The sequence below is a fragment of the Hyalella azteca genome, unplaced genomic scaffold (genome assembly GCF_000764305.2).
Source record: "Hyalella azteca isolate HAZT.00-mixed unplaced genomic scaffold, Hazt_2.0.2 contig14037, whole genome shotgun sequence".
Taxonomy (NCBI): Eukaryota; Metazoa; Arthropoda; class Malacostraca; order Amphipoda; family Hyalellidae; genus Hyalella; species Hyalella azteca.
Window position 1 is genome coordinate 153,698 of NW_025943937.1, and position 14,611 is coordinate 168,308.

The following is a 14,611-nucleotide window of genomic DNA, read 5'->3' on the forward strand; positions in this document are numbered from 1 at the left end:
AGCACAGTTCCTATCTCCGAATTATTTTGATATTGATACTTTGATGTTTGTGCAAGGGTATGACTCGAACGAAAATCCACTGAGCGGTCGGAAAATAATGGGAGAGGTTGACTATTCGGCACGCAGTATAACTCAAGGAAAAAGCCTGGAGCTCAATTTAATAACAAAGTATTTGATAATAACATTTACTTGATAATGATGACAATTCAGGAGATAAATAAGGCTGAAAGTGTAACAATGACATAAATAAAGCAATTAAGGGGTTATAATGCTATTGTGAACAATTAATTTCAGCGACAACATGAAGTGGTCGTATGGTTAGGTTCCAAACTGTAGGCATGCCATATTAAATAGAAACAATTGGCAATAATAATCCTCTTCAAATTTGGTGCTCAATACGTTTGTTGTAGTTATTAGCTAAAGCAACTTTTATACAATGACAATAAAATAACTAAAGAAATACGTTTTCGACCAATAAAACACAATACGTTTCACTTATCACGTTTCTCACATTATCACATTCCTCGTCCAATTGTGATGAAATCGTGAGCGCGGCCGCCGATATCAGTAAAACAATTCTAGTTACTTTGAAAAATCAACAAAAGTTGCTAATGTCAAGAAATGCGAACTTCTAAACATAACAACAGTTTTTTATAGCAGCTTCATTTGCTTTAACATCGGGCCAGAGGGTATGATACTGGCGTTAATATCTAATTTTAACATGAAAGAAATCCAACAAAACAACGAACTGCCACACGATTATTTATTTCGGTAACGAATGCCAACATCGAGTCAAGAGTTAGAGAGAAATAGCGCTGGGATTGGCCCTTTTCCACGATACCAAATTCTTCGCATAAAATGACAGAATTGAGCTATCAATGAAGATCAGTCAGTGATCCACGACCATAGAAACACTGGAAACAGGACAAATTCTTTAAAAATGAAATAAAATCATGCAAAGATTTATACTTGGTATTTGTGAACCATTGATATATATGCTTGAATATTGTCTCAAAAATAGCAGAATAGATCCTAAAGGAGCCTGAAGTAGAGCGTTCAAACTATGAGCAAATCATGAAAAAATTGAAGACTTTTTACAACCAAGTGGGATATTTTTTTAATTACTCAAAATGAGACTAAAACAATCTAATTAGAAATTAGTATACGCGTCTATCAAAATCAAATCAACTCAGAGCATGTCGGCAGATATAATAGTTTTTCTTCGTTACACAATAGGAATATTAGAGGGCTGAAAATCGTACAAAAATCGTCCGTAAAAGGCTATGTTAGGCCGGGGGTTGGCTTGGATTCAAAATCCTAACAACAACTTTGATCATTTTTGATGCTGTGTGTAGGGACGGATGACATGGAAACTCAATCAAGATAGTCAGGCTTGACATCACGCAACTCGACAGTCGGAAATGATAGGTAAAAATAGGTATTTCATTCAAAATTACAAGACAACAAATCTAACTGATTTTAATCATATAATTACACAGGGTATTAAAGGATAGATGGCGCCTATGTCGGAGCCGAGTGGTCTATATTTACAAACATTATCTGTACATGGGAGACCGCATCCTCTCAAAACACTGAACATAGCAAGAATTTACACACACTCTCACCAAGGTCTCCACTCTACATTTAGAGTGTTATTCACACAATATTAAAGCATAAATAACTCATCCCTTGCATTCCACGGTCTCAGCACAATATATTCAGGCATATAGGAAATCACAGACACATTCACCCCCACACAATCATCCGCACGCAGTCCTAAATTTTCAGCCACGATCGGAGTTTTTCCAATGTGAAAAATATGATCGTAGCAGACAAGAAACAAATGGTAAATATAGCTAATCCAGGTATCACATGTGGGATAATGTTTTCTTCAAATTATCCCATGCCTTATACCAACCAAACACTTACGTCCTTGGTAAATGAGCAATGTATTACAGATTTTGTTATCAACGGATAAAATCAACGAAATTTTTAATAATATTAGCAATAATTACCTCACTATTCAAATGGTACTTACATTCCGAAAAAAAGGCCTTACTCGTTGCAAAATGTTGCAATGAGAGGCGAAAGTTTACATTCGAAACAATGAATTACAATAAACCAATCATAAATTTTTACTTTTTCCTGGTGAATTTTCGCTGGTGTTAGAGCACCAATATAATAATCTAGAATAATTTTCAATTATTAGGCAAAGAGTTCTAGCTCTTCATATCGGAATCAATATAATAAGAAGCCCGTGAATATTGTTCACAACAACAAAAAAATCATCTGGTGTAGGGATAACAATCAACTAGCTCACACGGTAACATTGCAAACAAATTAAGAATTTTCCACCAAAAATACTTTCAGAACAAATGTGGCACCAAAGAAATAGAATGATTATTATTACCAGAGAAAAATGTGTGATTGTAGCGGTAGGAGTAGGAGAAGCTATTGTAGAGAAGTCCTAGTATCCTCCGTTACATGTGCGCTAAAGACATGGGCGCCGCCGCGCTCATAGGATCGTGGGAGGATGTGACCGCTGCAGCGTGCGCGTGATATTGAGCGTGACTCATGTAGGCTGCCGCTGCTGCTGCCTTTTGCTGTTGCTCCTGACGTTCTTGAGACCCTGGTAGATACATAGAGATCATCTGTGAGAGATCTTGATGTTGTGTTAATCCTCCTGTTCCGTCACTGCAGGAACTGTTGATTTCCCGCTTCACGACGGCAGCTGTGCGAGACAGCAGTATACTGTTACTCTTAACTGTCCCTCAGTGTATTCTTTTCTATAAAGTTTGCTTTAACCAGGCTAGTATTTATGAAGTGTAGCAGAATTTGTTTATAAAATATATATTACATAGTGGTTATATGAAGAACATATGAAGAACTTGAACCCCAAATTCAACAGTTCAGTTATAAATTGGTGAACAACACTTGCATAACAACTCGTTGAAAAAAACATATCCTTGCATTCGTGCCACAAATTATGCCCTCTTTGAACACAAAACCTTTAAGTTGTTTCATCCGAATAAACATTTAAAGATACTGTTTCAGAGTTCAACAATTGAAAAAAGACAAAATTCTAATGGCATTTCAAGTCATTATAATAAAATAGCTGTTCAATCAAATCCGATAGAAGTGAAAACATAGACATTCTAAAATTATTTACAAATGCACACTTGAATTTTGAATAGAAATTAAGATAGAGAATGTTCAATTAAGTAAGTAAAATAGCACAAGTTCGGACTGACACACTTATTAGTTTTCCTTACCAAAGAAATTTTTACGATTAAGCATCAAGGTAAATAATAATCATATCCTGGCAACAAAATTTCCAAGTTGAACTTAATTCGTTATCTTTTTCATCACTCATGAATAATGAATCTTGAATTTATAATCGACTTGGAAATCACTTAATTGCCACTCTTCGCAGTCTATATCGAAATTCGAAGCAGGAGAACGCTTACAAGAATTGCGCATTTACAGAAAATTTCAAATATGCAATTCTTCATCATAAAATCAATCTTGAACTTGATTAATCGAGATTATATTTTACTGGAAAATGATTCCAAATTTCCTAATTGTTATATTCTATCACAAAGATATTAACAGCTAATGAAATGATCCTAATATTTTCAGGGTTTTTGTGGAGAGTCAGATAAACTTTGATCTAGGAAGTATGTCTGATCAAGATATTGACACATAAATAAATTTTCATCATTTTACTCAAAATTTTTGTGCAAATACGAGAAAACTGCGTCCCAGGAAGTATATCTGATCAAGATATTGACAGATAAATAAATTTTCATCATTTTACTCAGGGTTTTTGTGCAAATTCTGAAAAATTTCGTTCCAGGAAGTTGCAGAGTTCCCACCGTGCCAAGCCTGCGGTATCATCACTGGAGACTCACACTGGTAGTCCGCTGCCGCGGCAGCAGCGGCAGCGGAGGAGTGGTGCACCGAAGTAGGGACGTTAGCAGGCATCGTGGCGCCCGGGGACGAGACGGGTAGAGTGGGAGTCTCAGACTTGATGGGAGTGGGCGAGTGGGAGGCTGAAGAGCCCAGCGAACCCACTGATGTCATCGATGCCATCTGAAAGAAACAGCAGCGTGTTGTTCAGACTCGGGAATATTGTCCATTTGATGTAATTATCTGATCTCATTTATTCAACGCAAATCCTCAGTGAGAATGTTTATGATTTGAAAGAGCAATGGATTTATGTTATGTAATTATGCAGAGATAGGACTATAGAGAAAATATTTATTTGCTTTTGAAATGACTATAGTGTCATAAAGAATATTGAGCAAGTAAACTAACATAAGACAAATGTAATGCCTAAACGATGTGATAAATCACTTCCTTTTATCCTAAGGTATATGAGATTAGAAAATTGGAAGTTCAACCCTGACGTAATACAGATAAGAAACTATTGTAATATTAAATGGACTCACCTGGGACATTGAATAAGGTGAAGGTGTTGATGCATACATGGAACTACTGTAGGTGCCGTTCATGTAGGATGGAGGGCTGGCTGCGGTTGGTGAGTAGCCTCGGGACATGTCATATCCTCCGTACACTTGACCGGTCATGTAGGGGTAGGTTTGGCTGCCGTATGCCGCTGCGCTGTCGTATCCGTAACCTGATGTCAAAGAGACGTCTCGTGTTATTGATAATTGGTTATAATTATACTGTGGCATAAAGTTTGTAATCATGTATTATTTACGGCGAAATATCCCTCTGCATTCTCTTATGTGTATTTGTTTCCCGATCTGTTGAAATAAAATGCCACAATCGGTATTTTTTCCATAAATGGCACTGTAATGTTTTTATGCTCATTAATTAAAGAATCACTAGCTGATAAATCATTACATATCGAGATTAGTCCATATTTGTTCATCCAACTTAAACTGAATTCAATAAATTTATTGGGAGATTTTTTTGGTGCGAATATCTTGCAGTAGATTGGAACGGTATCCCTTTTTAAGCATAACAAACATTAATTTTTTGCATCAGAAATGAAAATTATCCTTTTTATTTGGGTTTACGTTGAATGATAACTTTATAAGTTAGTTTAAATAGCCGCGCTTGATGCCTATTATAACTTCCAAAGTATTATTTAAGAATGAAATTTGATATTGTTAATTTAGTGAGCCTGCACACTAGAGTAGCGGTTGCTCAGGTATTTTTCACCCTCTAAATTGTAATAAATTTCTGATATATTCATTGCACTGTAAGTCGCTCAGTTCAGTAAAACTCACGTGCTTCGTTCAGTACTAAATTTGATTAGGTGATAAACTATACACGAATTATCAGGCAAAACAAATTTAGGAATTCAGGAGACATAAATAGATTGTACCAACTTAGGAACACAACACATATTCGTACACTTTTAGAGAAATAGTGAAAATGTAAGAAAAAATCCTCGTAATCATGCATAAAATTGGCTCGCATATTTGCACGCATACACAAAGTTATCACATTTATTGTTAGTGAAAAAGCAACTATATTTCGTAGTGCATCATCAGAGATGAACAAAATCGTGAAGAAAGAAGGAAACTTGATTTTTATTAGTTTCAGTTAGCCCATTTGTAGAAGTAGAAAATATAACGGTCAAATAATTCAATTAAACATAGTTAATAATTAATCAGATGTGTTACATAGTACCACGTTTTTATGCCCAAAAATAGGTACAACATTGACAGATGGGATCATTTTCAAGTAGAACGCAGGAGTAAATGTTAAAATGTTATTAGGAAATTACGTGGTTTATGGGGATAAGCCAACAACCTTTATATTTTAATGCTGTTGTTTGACATGCCCAAGAATATCCGATTTGTTATGAGCTCTGAATTTTAATATCAATATATGGATTTCATCAATTCCCCTTTGGTGGAATAACTAAGAACGATCTGATGATAACGGGGAAAAATGTAAGAAACCCGCGCAATGTTTTGGTCGAGGTATAGGACCGCGCGAAGCAGCGGCTGGATACCGAGCATGAGTAGGCAAATTTGGCCTGACATTCATTACTCAAAACATCGAAGGCTGCGGCGCCAGACTCCTGTGGAGCTACGACCATACACGACAGGCGGCACCTTTGGTGCTCTAATTCAGCCTACCGGGCGCTGAGCGCAACGCCTCCCTAAGATAGTGGGTGCTGAGCGCAACGCCTCCCTAAGATAGTGGGTGCTGAGCGCAACGCCTCCCTAAGATAGCGGGTGCTGAGCGCAACGCCTCCCTATAAGATAGCGGGTGCTGAGCGCAACGCCTCCCTATAAGATAGCGGGTGCTGAGCGCAACGCCTCCCTAAGATAGCGGGTGCTGAGCGAAAAACCTCCCTAAGATAGCGGGTGCTGAGCGCCACGGCACGGCTACATTTACGTCAGAAAAATTATTCGATCTCGAGGTGCCCGGTCGATTAGTCTGAATCACATGTTGCGAGCGTTAATGAAGAGATACGCTTCGATGTACCTCGCACAGTTTAATTGATTAACGAGGAGGCGGATTGATGGTTTTCAGATAGAAGGATCGATGGATCGGGACAGCCCAGCAGAGGTGGTCTTACATTGTCGGTAGGGCTTTATGTGTATACCGACACATCGTCGATATCTGACGCGAAGTGTAACACCTGCACAGTTTCTGAGCTACGAGAAATCTATAATGGATGCCTGCAAATCCAATTTTTCCCGAAGACCCTAGATCGCTGGTCATGAAAGCGGTGAGAGAATGTCCCATCTCGACAAGCTCATGTAACGTTTACCTGGGCCATACGCTCTAACAAAACTCGTTACCGAATTCCTTGGAGGAATACGTTCATCTTTGTTCACTATTGAAATCACAGAGATGAATAGCATGATTTTTTTCATAAATTACGTCAAGCTCACAATGGTGAAGGAAATCTATGAGGTTCCTCCAAAATCTTCTTCGAATTTGATGTTGTAACTGAAACGTAGACTGCGTTCTGACTGTTTTTTTTTATAAATTACGAAAAATTTGTTACAATTTTAAAAATTATCCAGGCATGCTGCCGTTTGTTATGAACTTAATTTGAAGTTGGAAATTATACGTTGATCTATGACCTACAAATATCATTGACAATTTAAAGGTTTCATTGACGCTTTTAAGAAATATTTTATATTCAGGATTGAAAGTTTCTGGTAACTACTTTGTTTGATCACATTGTTTAATAGACCGCAAGAAGAAAGCCGGGAGATAATAAGCATTAAGAGCGTTGAGCGTTAGAATTAGTATGGTTAGAAAGCATAGTTCGAAATCGTGTGAAAAGCCAAAACGATCAAGTGACAGGAAAGTGATGTGAATTAATTAATGCAAAGAGAAAGTACTAATCAAACGGACAATTGAAAAAAAGCTCACCGTCTTTCCAAGGCGAGTAGTACCGCACCACGTGATCTGCCATGGGGATAGTTACAAAGTTTTGGTCGATAAATAATTCCGGTGTGGGAATCTGATCAATTTTTATTCAATAATTCCGATATAAGAGTCTGATTAATTTGTATTAAATAATTAGTTGTGGGAGTCTGATCAATTTGTTTTGAATAATTTCGTTGTGGGAATCTGATCAATTTTTAAGCAGATTATTCCTCTTCACGTTTGAATCTTTCTACTTTTTAAACGGTGTTACGTTTAAGTGAAAATTGTCTTCGATACGCTAAAAAAAATTCTATACTTTTTCGGGTAATTTCATTAAGCAATGTATATATGAGGCATAATCCAAAATATGAAAATCTAGACATTTCTGCTTCAGAGTATTAACTGCGTTCTCGTTTGTAAATAATAAAACTCCACTCATAATTTAACATCTGAATGGCATTCCTATTTCCGCACAAACTTTATTTCTGCCTTTTTCGGATGATTAATATTAAGCTATGGTCAGACAGAATTTTTTTTTACATTTTTGACGCAGAAAGTGAGATCGTGAATAATGCAGCGTCCTTAGGTTACCATGGAGAAATTTACATACGCATGAAAATAATTTACGGAAGATTATTCTCATAATTCGCTATTCTGTTCCCAATCATTTATTTTTCGTAACAATGATGTGGACGAATTTTTACAGATTAGAAATATCGGTGTCGAAAGTACGTTTCATTAACGTTTTTTTGTGTCATATAGATGTTCAGAACATAGGTACAGCGTTTCAGATTTTCTAGCGACGACGTAACTCGAACGCTGCAAACCTTTTTATACCGAACGACACGACTCAGCTTGTTTGATCCAATTTTACATGTTTCTTTAATGCAGATAAGGGGAATAATTTCTCTTAATCGAGCTAATCAACGAGTCCTAGCAAATTTAGAATGTATCGGAAGAAGTCGAAATATTTTGCTACATGAACAGTTTACAGTTAAATTTTTTTTTAAATAAATGCAGAGAAACGGTCCCCGAGAGACACTTTTTCCTGCAAATATCATCACATATTTGTTCCATTTGAGATTACGACTTTGACTAACATTACAGTATCACGTAGAACAGTAATGTATTTAGATGTATGTGCGCACGTCACCATCAATACATTTATTCATCAATATGAATGCCCGATCGATGCCCTCCCAGACCATGCCATCAGTGGCGGTGTCAACCACGAAGGCATCGACCATTCCCGCGGAATACAGACTTTGTCAATAGGTTTCGTTTGAAGTTATTTAGCCTTATTTATAATAAAAAGCATCGATAAATTCTCCAGAATACAGAAAATTTTTACTGATTCTTTATCCAAATATAAGCCAGACACAGCCGCGGTATCGTATTTTTTGGAGCAGTACGGATAAAAAATTATAATATATATAATAAAGTGATAAACATAAACAATGAGAGATAATTCTTCATTTTGATCCGAAAAATATTAAATCGAACCAGAATATTACTGAATTTGTGAAAAATTGTGTTCATTTTATTGGCAGCACTTGCAATTTAGAATATTTTTATTCTAAGATGACGGTGCATATAATTATAATTAATGGGATATCTCGTCATTCTGGAAAACTGCTTTAAGACTATTTATTTATTGAAATTTATAAAATATTATAGTCTGTGTCTTTACTGAAACCTCATAAAATTTTTGTTTACAAAAGGAATGAAAATATTTTGTTCAGATTTGATTGGCATGCAACGATGACGAACTAAAGTTTCAAATTTAAGAGGCTGAATGCGGTAAAGTCATTAAAGAATTAAAAAACTTATCAATTATTAAATAACTGGAGAATAGGTTGCTCAGATCGATTTTACATAAGACACTCTAAAAAACTATACATTTATATAAACATTTAATATTCATTAAAAAGTAATTAAAAAATCTAGCCCGATTCCCGAGTGAACCAATTTTAATTTCCTTCCTACAATTTCTTCGTTATCACAGACGTTGACAGTTATTTTCCTTCCTTTGAACAACTTCCCCTGGTATTTTATACATCATTACTTACAATAACTTATTATTTATTCATTATGATGACGAATGTAACATATTATAGGTGATATCACCTATAATATGTTATAATATGTATATTATATATATGTAACATGTTATAGGTGACATATTATATTATATTTAATATTAAGAGTGAGTAACTCACCATAGTCAGAGTAGTCTCCGTTGGGCATGTATCCATTGGTCATGTTGTACATATCTCTAGTAACTTGCTGAACAGGAGGACGTGAGGGGTCTGAGGGCAGTAGACCGGGGGCTAGGGGGTACTTGTCTTTCTTCATCAGGGTCTTGGTTTTCCTTCGCGGTCTGCGCAAGAGGAAGATAAAACACGCGCGTTATAGAGGGGTGAGTCGTCGTGTAGACCGAGTTTGTTGCTTAATCAAATGCAGGGAGAAGATTAAATTATTTTTGATGAACTTGTATAGTAAAAATTATTTGATAAGCATGCCGAAATAAATCTCAATCAGCTGCAACCAAATAATTTTGGGATTATAACGTGATTTTGCTTAAGGAAAACGACAAATTGAATAATTAAGTATTTAAGACACTGCTGCACATTATTATCGGTATTATCGGAAATTATTAATTGAAAAGAATCGAAAATAGTTTAGTAATTTTTTTAAGAGGCGAATTATTTTTGCTGATTTCGTTCTCAAAGGGGAATCAACATTAGCTATACAATCAACGATCGAATCGACTGAAGGGAACAAATCTTCAGTAAAGACAGATTAAGTAGCATTTAAATGATTTAATTAAAATGAGAAAGTGTAAATACTAGAGTATTTTACAATAAGTAATTACGAGCTTTGGATTTATTTATTTTAAAATTATTACAGATATTGTTTTCGTTGAAATATTGTGAAGGATTAATAAATTTAATTTCACACTGTTCTCGTCTACGGACATTTTTTTCGAGGTTCAAAATCTGTTTTCTGATGAATTAAATACTGTAAAAAGTTTAGCAGGGTCCTATGTAGCGAATTAAATTCTAAAAAATATATATATAGCCAAAAAAAACTAAAAAAATTAAGTGTTGTATCTTTTGCCGCCATTTTTCCAAAATATTGAGCTGTCGCATTGGTGGCATTTATATTTTACCGAAAATAAACAGTATCATAAGAATTAGTCTCACTCAAATGAATATCTTTTGTTTTTCGAAGCTGTACTTTTTTACTAAACGCACTAAGCTGTAAATTTGTTATCTTAAATGAATGTAATCTAAGTGTAATACTTCCAATGATTTAGGGACGAGTCGAGTTTGGATGAGAGTGAGAGCATTAAACCTATATGAGCAATCACCAAGTTCATCACTCAACGGTATTTGAAGTGCGAACTGATCTATTTGCTAGTAAAACATGTGACTTTCAAGAAATTTTTAATTATATTTACAGCCACATCTAAGAAATTGTTAGAACTTGGACCATTAAATCGAAAAAATGAAATTAAACCTGCCGTATTGTAATTAAACGAGCTCACTGAGTCGAAAGAAAATCAATTCATTTGTATTTGAAACATCTGTCGGTTTATGTATAGTTAAAAAATTTTCCATTATGCTACTGCACGTTTTTTTTCTCTTCATTGGACATGCTATGTGATCGCGAATTTAATGATGATTTTTATCCGGCGGAATCTCTTAGAACACAACTTTGAATAACTTCCGCACGCAATCAAGGCTCAAATTAACAAGATTCCTTCAGGATAAATCTTAAAAATCTTGTATGCAGTTAATTTCGACAAATTCAGTTGAAACTATATCTTTAAAAATACATCCATTCGCCTCTGTATCCACTTAATTAAGGCATTACATGCGACATAACTTGTTAACATTCCAATCATCCCTCCAGACATATTCTAAAATCAGATTCTGGAACAACGCTTGAATGAAGTGACTTTTTACATGCATTTTTTTTAACGAGCTCACAGTCGCTTGAAATTTTAAAAAGTTTAATAAACGTTCGAAATTTCAAATTATCATGGCAGTAATGAGTCACGAAATAAAAAAAGTGCTAATGTCTGGACAGATTTCAGTGATCTGAAAACGGTTGAAATTGGTCGTCAATCTGCAACCGATCTATCTTGTTAAATTGCCAATTTGAGCCTTGGTTAAATTTGAATAAGCCTAAAATTTTCTTATAGTCGGCTAAAATTTATTTAAAATTGAATTTTAAATTCGGTAATTAAATTATATTATTTAAGATCCATGAAAGAGCTGCTCAATGATCGGATTGAGCCTCGATTCAAAATGTTTTCAAAATTTAATATTTACTCGACCATCACGTTCAATCCATCATCGATAAAATATCTCCTAGACTAATTTGTGCTCACTTTTTAAGAATAAAATCAGGGAAATAGTTCCAGTTAGGCCCAGAATACTTTTTTCTTCGCTTCAATCAAGACAAAATTTAGAATCTCCGAACAATACTGGTCCATGGAACGAGAAAAACTTCATTACATTTGGTTTTGGCTTGAACAACTTATTCCCCCGTTAACGAACACTTGCACCGTATGACTGTGTGGCGAATATTCTAATAGATCGCGCTCGTTTTTTCTAATTATCAGTACTCGATAAACTTTATGAGCTCATTTTAAATTCGTTTTAGTTATCTGTAAATCGTGAATTATAATCTTTCGCTCAGATTTTTTGTCTGGTATTTTTCTGAACTTGGATTGGGGAACTATTGAAAATTTCATCGAGCCTTCATCAATTGATCTAGAAATGGAGCACTGATGAATTTTTGATCTTAGTGTTACTCAGTTCCTACTCAACGTCGGCTAATATTTAAAAATTCGTTAATTAATCCGTATTTTCCATCATGAATCCAAAAAAGAATGCGTGTTTGTCTCTGACGAATAATATGAGGACCTATATAAATCAAAATGATGGAAAAGCTGACGCATGCAAAAGCGCATTTGGTATCGAATAATTTTCTGCAAGGTCAGAACAAAAATCTGGTCATGTCTTTATTAGGTGAAAAAATAAATGCGTTGGAGTTTCAGATGCACTTCACTTGATGAATATCCTCTCATCCTCGGCGGCTGAGCCATCAAACTATTCGTCAATAGAACTGATGTTTCCCATGCAATATATATTTATAAATTTTTGTTGTAACGGGAATAGTATAAAATATGTTTGTATATGCTTGGAAGCAAAGGTAATGTGCATGTATGTGTAGAGTATAGAGACGGATGATGAATGATGAGGTGAAGCCACATATTGCCGATTATCTGAAAACAATTATTTCACTGCTTCATTTTCAAATTAAAATTCAATGAAAATGTATATGAATGTATGAACATGTATTAAAATGTATCCCATACATCGCCGGATTTATGATTGATATATTTCAAACTTTGTTCTGAATTCAAACAAAATTTGAGTGCAGGTTTATGAACAGGCAGATGTTTGTAACGTAGCTATCAATTTAGAGGGCAAAGAAGCTGAATTAATCATACAGACGACACATAAATTGTGGATAAATTTTTTTCCATGAGGCCAGAAACAAGTTTTAATAGTGAATTCTACTGAAAGAATATATTCAGAGATAAAAATATATATATAATAATCATAAATTTTGTAACTTTCTAAATTGATTCCTGAATCAGATGAAAATAAAGGCTAGAAAGCTTTTTTCTGATTTTCCTGAATAAGGTGGGACACCATGAAATCTATTCATCGTTCAAAAATTCAGCAAAAATTATGCATAGCTTAAAGCTCGGCAAAAAAATAAAAACATTTCTGCAGTTCAGTTTTAGTGAAGAAGCCCCGATCAATTTTAAGCCTGGAAAATATGTTCGTGACACGACACATGAGGCCTTTCATGTAGCGTTGCAGCACATGTGTCGTGCGATAACAGATGCATGGCGCTGAAGAGTAATTTCGTACAATGTGGCACAGGTGTTCTTAACTTGGACGTGCCAGGTCGGCCATATGCTGCTGACATCCATCCGTACAGCAATCAGCGTAGCACCCACTCTCTCGCACCCGTAATTTCAATGGTGACTCAAGCAGGTCCCGATCGAAAGCCTCTTAGAGGACTTTGCATAATTTAGCCACTGCGGTGATCCTTGATAAGCTCAACCTAGGATTATCGGACTGCTCAGAAGTACGTCCTTATGCTCGCACTTATGCCTCGGTGTGATGTAATTGCTGCGATCCATAAGCCCAGTTTCCGGGCGCCACGCAAACTTGTTCGGTACGCCACCTGAACCTGCGTGCAAACGTACGCAATCCATTCAACGTTCATAATGTTAACGTTTGAGGATCACGCACCGTTGCAAATTTCTGAGGCGGAGTGCGGTCCAAATTCCGGTGAATTCCTTGAGGAAACTGCGCTGATAAAAACAATCATTGGGCTAGAAAAGTGTTTCATTCGGGAATCAGCGGAGGTTTTCATTCCTCTCTTAAGAATGGGTGAGGCAGTAAAAGCCTTAAAAGGAGCCGTGAAATTTTAAACCTCATGTCTACTGCGCGATTACGACGTGATATGGCAATGCACTGGGCTACTGCTGAGAACCAACGGATTCAAAACGAAGCAAGTGTGGATCCGATTGCATTTTTGTGACCATTCAAACCTCAGATTTTTGTATGGTGCCACCATTAAAATACAGCTTCTGTCTCCAAAATGCTAATATTTTTCCGTATAAATAATATGGTCTATTTGTACTTATTTCCCGTATTTTATTTATTAAAGCCAAGGCTACAGCGATCATGATTCGCCTTCTGTATTTTTTTTCAACTGTCGAAATTGAATTCAACCATTTCGGATTTGCTAAAATCATACAAGCTAACCGGCTAATTATGAAAGCTGTCCGAAATATAGATGATATCTTATATTTCACACGTTCAATTACAGATTCAAATTTTATTGAACCTATCTCCTTAATGCTCTCAAAAACATCGAATTCTTACGAAATGTGCTTCGAAAAACGCCTTCATTATTTAATAATTCAAGCAGTTAAACACAATTATGTCTTCGTAGAGAACCCCATCCCGCTGGTGGCTGAAAGCCCGGCAATGAATAGAGCATGGGGGCAATTAGGAGTAACGGGATCATTTTGCTCGGAGTTCTCACTCCATTTCTTGTGGTTTTTCTGATGGTCCGCTACCGACCCTCAAGCCTTCAGTCCGAGGGGAGCGGCGTCTGACATGCGGGACTTTCGAGGGAG

General features: G+C 35.8%; 1 protein-coding gene across 3 annotated transcripts in view; it reads right to left on the bottom strand.

Moving 5' to 3' along the window:
- Positions 1-1,147: 1,147 nt before the first annotated feature.
- Positions 1,148-14,611, bottom strand: part of LOC108677599 (transcription factor Sox-2) — a 31,031-nt gene continuing 17,567 nt past the window's right edge. For 2 of the 3 annotated variants that reach the window (XM_018165846.2, XM_018165845.2), the window contains exons 2-6: positions 9,591-9,751; positions 7,375-7,410; positions 4,452-4,639; positions 3,912-4,092; positions 1,148-2,629 (exon numbers count right to left, since the gene is read on the bottom strand). In XM_018165846.2, coding sequence (XP_018021335.1) covers positions 2,481-2,629; positions 3,912-4,092; positions 4,452-4,639; positions 7,375-7,410; positions 9,591-9,751 — 715 coding nt within the window. In that variant the 3' untranslated portion in view covers positions 1,148-2,480. The remainder of the gene's footprint in view (positions 2,630-3,911; positions 4,093-4,451; positions 4,640-7,374; positions 7,411-9,590; positions 9,752-14,611) is intronic. The other variant, XM_018165847.2, reaches the window with a different exon arrangement.